This window comes from Corylus avellana, chromosome ca6 (genome assembly GCF_901000735.1).
Source record: "Corylus avellana chromosome ca6, CavTom2PMs-1.0".
Taxonomy (NCBI): Eukaryota; Viridiplantae; Streptophyta; class Magnoliopsida; order Fagales; family Betulaceae; genus Corylus; species Corylus avellana.
The window spans coordinates 27,596,212-27,605,810 of NC_081546.1; the positions used below are offsets into that span (position 1 = coordinate 27,596,212).

Below are 9,599 nucleotides of genomic sequence, written 5' to 3' on the forward strand. Positions count from 1 at the left end.
CTAGGTGATGGAGGACGCCGTAGATTCGATATCTCTTTGCGTCATTTACGACTCCGATCTCGAGTCCGAAGAGGATAATAATAATAATAATAATAATATATTATTTTTATCTTCAATTAACGTATATTGTCCATTTTTCTCACTTGATTCCTTATTGAAAAATATCTGAGATCTCAATTATAGTTATTGAGATCTCACATATTCTAATTCTAATCAAGAAATTTCTAATTCTAATTGAGAAATAGAAAAGAAAAATAATAATAATAAATCAAATCATGGTAGATTGATCAAGAGTAAATTTTTCACCCTCATTGTTTCATTGTAGAGATTTGCAAACAATTCAAAACCTTTAGGCCCACTTTTTCATCCCACTGATAAAGAATTGATCAATTATTTGATCGAGAAAAAGGTTGGGACATCAAATTAGGATAGATTGATCATGGAAGTTGATGATATATATCATTATAGTGCCACTAATTTGGGAGGTATACATAATATATTATTATTTTTGAATTATTTGTTTAAATAGAATGTGAGATTGATTGAGTTTTTTTTTTAAAAAAAAATAAATAAATAAATTTAGGTATGAGCCATTTCCATAGGGATGGGAAATTGTACATCTTTGCCAAAGCAATTAACTTGGCAGCATTTAGACCAGAGAACACTGATTATTGGGTAATAATAATAATAATAATATATTATTTTTATCTTCAATTTAACATATATTGTCCATTTTTATCATTTGATTACTTATTGAAAAATATGTGAGATCTCAATTATAATTATTGAGATCTCACATATTCTAATTCTAATAGAGAAATTTCTAATTCTAACTGAGAAAATTGAGGAATAGAAAAGAAAAATAATAATAATAAACCAAATCATGGTAGACCGATTAATAAATTTAGGAAATCAGGGTAGATTGATCAATGGTAAATTTTTCACCTTTTGTTTCATTGTAGAGATTTGCAAACAATTTGAAACCTTTAGGCCTACTTTTTAATCCCAATGAAGAATTGATCAATTATTTGATCAAGGAAAAAGCTGAGACAAACGCAATGTAGAACGAAAGAGAATATTTGAGTGGACGAAAGAGAACGAAAAAGAAATGAAAATGAAGGAGGTGAAGGTGATGGAGGACGCCACATATTCAATCTCTCTTTAAGTCATTTACGACTCCGATCCCGAGTCCAATTGAGGTTGTGTATTTACGTTTTTATTATTTACTATTTATATATCTAACTATCTTTTTATATATATATATATTATCCTGCATTGGATGGGCATCGTGGATGTGGATGGTGATAGTGGTGCTGGATGATCTCTGCTCTCAACTCTATGAAAACTGCAACTCACAAAATAGCTGTCTATAGTTGATTCAAACTGTAAAGTCAAAAAATATGGAGAATAAATCATTAGTGAAAATTTGGTATATTTGATGAGGAGATGCAAATACTTAGTATATTGGTACTATCAAAACATGATCTTTTGTGGTTAGCTTGATTTGAATATTTTTTCTTTCTTGTAGCCTTTGTGTATACACATAACATCATTTGATTCATTTCTAAAACAAGACAAACTGTTTTAATATACACACAACATCCATGTCCCGATCTATAGTTTAGATTGTCTTCTTCAAACTCAAATTACTGTTCATGAAATTACTTTGTTTCTACATTTAAAAATAGAAATTGAAAGACACTTTGAAATGCGGTCCTCCACTAATATTTGAAAAATCGAGATTGGATTTCAAAGTCCAACATTTGCCTCTTACAATTTCAAAGAACTTGATGCCATACTCGTCAGCAAGAGCTTGACCCTCAGAGGTAGGCACAAATACAGCGAGGGATAGAGAATGAGGAAAGGATCATATAGTAGTCCAGTCAGCAGCTTTTAAGGTTACAGGGTCGCATATTCATCCACAATTCATTAGGGTGGTTGTGTAAAAATGCTCCTTGGTAAGATCAATTTATAGAAAATGAAATGATGAGTTTTACAAAAATATAAATGATCAACGGTAAGAGCATTAAAACAAAACCAATATCAAACGGTAAATAATGTTAAGATTTTTGTTGTTAAACTCGTGAATGTATTGTTAAACGGTAAAGTGTTTTAAAGACCTCCAAAATGAAATAATGTTTGTAACAATAATACAACAACTCATTCTTGCAATTCTAATCAGAGTTAAATCTTGAACCCAGTTTCCAAATCACTCCCAATGCCAAATTGATAAAAAATAGCATGCCTATCAATGCAAGTTCTCTCCCTTCCAAGACTTTTCACCATCATTGTTTTATTGTAGAAATTTGTAGATAATTTGAAAGCTTTAGACCCACTTTTTCATCCCACTAATGAAGAATTGATCAAGTATTTGAGTGAGAAAAAAGCTGAAACATCAAATCATGGTAGATTAATGAATGAAGTTGATAATATATATGAGTACAGTGCCACTGATTTGGGAGGTATACATACATATATTATTATTTTTATATTATTTGTTGAAGTAGAATGTGAGATTGATTTTTATTTTTTAATAAATTTAGGTATGTGCCATTTTCATAGGGATGAAGAATTGTAAATTTTTACCAAAACAAATAACAGGGAAGCATTTAGACCAGGAGCAATGGTGTTTGGGCAACAACCCTTTCGCTATTCCAGAGAACTAACACGTTGTAGGTTGTGTTAAAATGCTCCTTGGTAAGCTCAATTTATCGAAAATGAAATGATAAATTTTACAAAAATATAAATGAATGTTTTTAAACTCATGATTTTTTTTTTTTTTTTTTTTTTTTTCAAACGGTAAAGTGTTTTAAAGACCTCCAAAATGAAATAATGTTTGTAACAATAATACAACTTATTTTTGCAATTCTAATCAGGAAAGAGAGTCAAATCTTGAACCCAGTTTCTAAATCACACCCAATGCCAAATTGATCAAAAATAGCATGCCTATCAATGCAAATTCCCTCCCTTCCAAGACTAAAGTGATAAAAAAGAAAAAAAAAACAAAAAAGAAAAAAAGAAAAATCCTCTGTGACTCTTTCTTAATAACAAATCAAACACGACAAACAATGTGTCAATGCACAAGTCAGACAAAACCCAACCACCGTGTCTACTTCACAACCCAGAAGAGCACAAAATCGAATAAGAACAACCCTGTGTGGTTTGATTTCTAGGAAGCTACATGAAACGTACCCATGCAACTCTAATAAGGAAAGAGAATTAAAACTTAAACCCAATTTCCAAATCACACCCAATGCCAAAATGATCAAAAATAGCAGGCCTATCAATGCAAATTCTCTCTCCCTTCCAAGATTCCAGACTTTTGCCCAAGAAGGTCCCTCTGGGGAGCAACAAAAAAGGCTTCAAGAACCAGACTTGCTTCTCTCTAATACAATGGCTTTGCTTTTCTTACAATAGCAGATGAGATATTAGGAAACATCTCCAACAGAAATAGCCAAGTACAAGGTGCAAATTTTGCACCTCTTCTTTGGTTATAAAAATAACTAAAGGATTTTGTCTCGAAAATTAGAAACATTTTTCTTGTGCACCTCTTCTTCTATATTATCCATTTTTTATGACAAGAGCGTTTGGAGTTTTATCGGATTCCCCATTAATCCTAAAAAAATATCGTCCATATATGCATTGGAAAAATTACTGAATTATGTTGGAACCTGAAGTCTTAAGATGAATTAAGAATCTTATAATACACAAGAAAAATTTTGAACTCTAAGAGGAAGGAGGAACCCATGGGTACCTTACCTCTTGTTGATGATATTTATTTCAAGCAAGAAAATGAAGAAGTTAGCTTACTAACCACACATCTGGTTCAATACAGTGTGAAAAACATTTTATCAAACACCTTGTCATAAACCCCAAAAAAACCTATGAAACAAACAAAGTGCTTGGGATCAAGTAATCGAATGCCTGCTTTGTTGATATCTAACACCATGAATCAACTAATATGAGCGCAACAAGGGATGGTCTTAATGACTCCTTTAAGCAAGGCAAGGTGAGGAAAAATATTAGAAGCCTTAAGTTGGATATTGTTTGTCTTACTGAGAAGAGAGTGAAACGTGACAAAGATGATCAAATTAAAGAGAAGATTGTTCCTGGATGGGGATTTTTACATAACTATTAAGTTTACTCATTACTTGGGGGGCGTATTTGGATCTGTTGGAATCCGAGTACCATTAAGTTTACTTTGTTACAGGAACATATTCAAGCTATCAGCTGTAAGATAGAATCAGCCGATGGTTCGTTGAACTGGATTCAAATCTTTCGCGTATGGAGACACTAAGGGCCTGGGGAGAAGAAATGTATGGTCTTATTTGGGGGGCATTAGGCAGCAAGTTGAAAAGTATCCATGGTTACTTGTCGGTGACTTTAATGTGGTGTTGCATATCAATGAGAAATGGGGGAATACTAAGTTTACTGGCTATGATGCAGATTTTGTGGAATGTGTTAATAAACTGGAGCTGGTTGATTTGGCTTACTCGGGCTGCTTCTTTACTTGAAACAATAAAAGGGAAGGTGCTAGTTTCATTGCTCGGAAACTGGACAGAGTAATGAGTAATGAATATTGGATGGATTGTTTTATAACCAAAGCTCAAATTACAAAAACCAAACCGAGGAAAAAAAAGAAGAAGAAAGAAATAGATCAAAACAGTTCAAACCGACACATGGGGCAAGAAGGCTTCTTGTGCAACCACCGGATGATGCAGCGCATATGGAAAATATGAGAACAAAGCGTCCTGGCTAGCTCCGTTGCCTTGCCGTTTGACGAGAGCCGTTCGAGACAAATAGCGCAGGTTTCATCATGTGCTTGTTCAAATTCAAATGTCTCCAACTCCAACGCAAACTCAGCCGGCAATTGGACAAAGCCTAAAGGATCATCATCGGTAATGGGCACAGTGGGAAAGGCATTCCTTACCTCGAGCAGAGACGTCAGTTTAGTCAGGAACCATACAATCTCTCTCGTATAGAACAACGACGGGTCGTTTTTGGCTAATTCGATATCGTACGGTTCATACCGCCAGCCCCCCGTCTTAAAACTGGGTTCGGGTTTCCTAGGAGGGAACAAATTCCCCCCCTTCCGAACCATCTCCTCTCGCGAACAATACTCCACGCCTTTGATCAGCGATACTTCAACGACGATCACAATTCTGGGCGAAACGGGCCGATGCAGCCGGTCCGGGCTGAACCGATAACGAAGCACAAGCCAATCCGAGATCACGGCACCCAGTGGTTGGACCGTCTCGGGGAGGAATTGTTTGGTGTCCGAAACGGCACCGCGCGACACCATCTCGGTGGAGTCCCGAGACAAGAGTTGTCGGTGCTCGAAAGGAACCACCTTATTGGTCACTCTTTCTCTTTCGGAGGCATAGACGACGCCTTCACCTGGAATCCTGATGGTAAAGCTCTCAGTTATGATAAAGAGGAAGAGTCCCTGGGTGTCTGAGAGATCAATCGGCTCCCCTCGTATCTTCCTGAGCCTCTCGTTCCAATTGAAAACTTGAAGCCTTTCGAGCAGCCCTTCTTCTTTCACGCTAACCATCGTTTATTCGTTTTTTTCTCTCTCTTTCTGTTGAGACTTGAGACTAGATTTTGTGACGGCGCCAACTCCCCCATTAATTTATAGACAGGAGCAAAAAAATAAAAAATAAAAAAAAATAAAGTTAAACGGAGGCTTTTGTTTATTTGGGCCTGTCGGCCTTTTTCATAAGTCCTTTTTTTCTTTCTTTTCTTTAAACTTACCGTCCAATTAATTAACCGCATCCCACATCAAATCAACCAATTAATTTTACATGGTTATATTTCATTATTTTGATACGTCATGTGCTATGTACATGTTATAGATTAGCAAACAAGAAGGCGTGGATCCAACCAAATCCAAATACATCTAGTTTGGCCAATCTCAAACTCAAATAGAATTTTCATCATGTAAGGTTATTTTCTCCAACAAAAAAATAAAATAAAATAAAAAACATTTTTACAATGAATATGGTTTGTAACTGTTCCTATTCCACATTTTCATCGTGGATTTGATAAATCTAATATTAGCTTGAACTTTTGAGATAAAAAGTAGTTTAAAGTTTGAAATAGTGGAATGTACATATCCAATTTTTAGTTTATATGATGAGTCCTACAAAACATTTTTTCCAAATAGAATTTTCATCATGGATTTGGTTTTTGGCTTGAATAATTGGAAATACTTGATCTTTTGAATACAAGTTTGTCTGCTATAATATAAGTAATAAGTTAACATATAGTTTGTCCAATACAATATGTAATCTTTCTATTAGTGATTTTGATAGAGAATAACTTCTATAAGGTGTTGGCACAAATCAAGACCTTTGTACCCTCCGATAAAAGCATGACAAATCAGCGTAGAACATCATAACAAAAAAAAAGCATAAACACCTAATTATTCTCACTGACACCTGTGTTAAAACAAAAAAATTTCTAGAATAAATTTTACCTATTCTTTCTACCTAGACCCACCGCCAACCACCATACCCACCGCCAGCCAGCCCAAATCATACAAAAGATAATGCTGGCCGGCGGCCAGTCCTAATAACGACTGCAAATCTCTCTCTTACCAACATCAGAGAAAGAAGCTCTCTCTATCTCTGGTGCTCCCTCTTTCTCTCTCTCTCTCTCACTGGCAGCAGAGAAATTCTATCTCTTTTCTTTTCTTTTTTTTTTTCTTTTTTTTTTTTGTGATATGTCCGCACAAGAGGGTGAGGTGAAATTCGAACTAGTGACCTCCGCTTCATGAGACATAGTCCTTAACCGATTGAGCTATCCATTGGAAACAAAATTTTTGTGTCTCTAGTTCTCCCTCTCCCTCTCCCTCACTCTCTCACACACACCGGCAAAACATTGATTTTTTTATAGCAACACCAAAGTTTGAGTAGGGCCCTAACGCCTAAAACTTCATATTATAGTTAACAGTCCAAGAGACCGCAATTACATCATTTCTCAAAAGAGGTTTTAGCCCATTGACGGGGTTTCTGAAGAGTTGTTCAGCGCTCAGACTGTAAATTCTTCGTTGCTCATCTGACCGACATTCAGACAATCTGATGGAACAATGAGAGAGAGAGAGTTCTTGGGCAGGCAGAGCAATTTTTATTTTCAAGAGCATGAAAGGCGCCTCCAAGAATCCACTTCATCACCAGATTAGCTTTTCATTTACAGTGAAAAAGCAATGCCTTATGATGATACAGAAATCTAATAAGCATATATTTGGTAAATTCCAATCCACCATACAAGTGTGAAAGAAAGTATGATTCTTGATACCCAAATGGATTATAAATCAAACAGAACAAACATTACAGAAACCGAAGCACATATGTCATTTGACAGTGACTAAATAGACATATACTGTAACCTGGCAAAAGAACCCTTGCTAAGAGCTACATAGACCAGCAAACACAAGATGTTTTTCTCAAATATGACCAAATTGCAATGATTTTGTTATCCAGCTTGCCTGATCAAATTCGGAAAGCATCTGTTTGAAACCTCTCATCATACAAACTCCAATGGCCATACCTCTCCGTGTGAAAGGCCGACCTTGGAATATAGAAATTTGGCTTTTTGATCTCCAAATCCTTCACACCCAATGATGCTTTAGCAATATCCCTACTAGTCAAGTTCATACAACCAGACAAATCCAAGTACTTGAGGTTCGGACACCCTTCACATATCAAAGTAAGGCCCCTAACAGACAACTTGGAGAACTGAATTTCAAGTTGCTCCAAATAAGGCATGGAGTTTCCAATAGCAGCAGCTTCTGAGTCCCCATCTTGCGGACAAGCATTTAGATACTCATTAGGGACAACTCCTACATGTTCGGAAGGATCTAACCAATTCATAAGGTTTCGCTTCAGAACTTTAAGGTTCGGGCAATTCCTTCCAATCAATACCAAGGACTCATGAGATACCTCATAGCAGTAGCTGATATCCAGTTCCCTAAGATTGGTGCATTGAACAGCTATCTTAGATATTGATATATCAGTAGCATTTGGGCAACTCTTGATTGAAAGGACCTGAAGGCTTGGGCACCTGAAAATGCAAATACATGACAAACTTCAATTCATTTACTTATATCCTAATGAACCAACAACACTAACCAAAAATTCAAACCGAAAAAGAGGTAAGGCCGAAAGTTCAACCCCATCATTCACACTTCAACCAATTAATAAACCGTAACGGATGCAATTTAGCAAAACTAACATGATTCTGTTTATCATACGTTATCTGGCAACATAATTCCCTCTCAATTCGAAGAGGAAAAACAAATGGAACAAACTCTTCGACAAGTTCATAATGCATTTTCAGATTAATGGAAAGTACAAGTAGACTGCACCAAGAAACTAATCATCTTCCTTTATGTAAGAAAGGAGGTGGTTTTTCCCTGCTCTGTAACTACCAGTAACTGTCTCTCTCGTAATCTCGTCATACTCCACACAAGAGTCATTCTTAGCATCCAAAATGCATTACTACGTATGGCCGACCTACATGTCTTTTGACTTTAAATAAACATAATAGCAGCCATATCACATAAGCCATGTTACATGATCTTCCACTATCGACTAAGCTTTGGCCTTGAGGAAATATTTGGTACAAACAGATTCAAAATTTAGCATTACAATAAAACTACTCGCATAAAAAAAGCTCACACTTTGAAAAAGAAAAAAAAGAAAAAAAAACAATTATTGACCCACCACACAACAATAAGGAATAAAAAGTCCAAACCTTGTGGCAAAACCCTGTCTATAATTCAATTAAAAGTTAAAAAAGCAAAAGCAAAAAACCCAATTCAACCACACAACCATCAAACTCTCACAACAACCCAAAGCAAAAAAATTCAACATATCCGTGTGTGTGTATGATTATTTGTATACCTTGCAGCGGCGAATAAGAGGGAGCGATCAGAGCAGTGACGGGTGCGAATCTCAGAGAGAGACCCATCGCTCCAAACGACGATGGATTGGAGCATGGAGTCTATCTTCCTCTCGAACTCGGGGGTCCACCAGCGAGCCGAGTCGATCGCCAAGCCAAAGTGGGGCTCGAGGTCGAACGCCGAGTGGAGAGAAGCGTCCTTGCAGGCTTGGAGCCATGGTTTGCACACTAGCATGGCTCCGCGCCACCGGTGCTCCAGGGTGAGTCGCGAGAGGACGTTGGTCAGGCACTCCTGGGTCAAATCAGCCCAGTCGGTTCCGGGTCCGGAATCGGACTCTTCTTCTCCTTCCTTGGTATCCATTTTTGAGGGTTGGTGGTTTGAGAGCGGTCTGGTTAAGGTTGTTATCTGTTTTCATGGTTTGTTCGGTAAATTGGTCATTTTGATGTGTGGACACTGGACAGAGCTTCAGCTTCTCTATTAGCCACCTGGCAACACACGTGCGGCTCAAATGAGCAAATAGCCCGATCAACTTGGTTTTATATATATATATATATATATATATATATATATATATTAATTTCAAGTGACATGTTACAATATGATTGGTGTCGATATAGCACATTAATGGATGCTGTTAATTTTTCTTATGGCATAAAGCTATTTTTTTGTTTTTTTTTTGTTACTTACCTTTAAT

At 36.4% G+C, this 9,599-nt stretch overlaps 1 protein-coding gene across 1 annotated transcript; it reads right to left on the minus strand.

The window, feature by feature from the left end:
- Window positions 1–7,274: 7,274 nt before the first annotated feature.
- On the minus strand, window positions 7,275–9,360 carry LOC132184375 (F-box protein SKIP1). Its single transcript, XM_059597991.1, has 2 exons — window positions 8,907–9,360; window positions 7,275–8,064 (listed from the first exon to the last, which is right to left on the minus strand). The coding sequence occupies exons 1-2, from the start codon at window positions 9,263–9,265 to the stop codon at window positions 7,494–7,496; spliced, it is 930 nt and encodes a 309-aa protein (XP_059453974.1). The 5' UTR covers window positions 9,266–9,360; the 3' UTR covers window positions 7,275–7,493.
- Window positions 9,361–9,599: the final 239 nt, after the last annotated feature.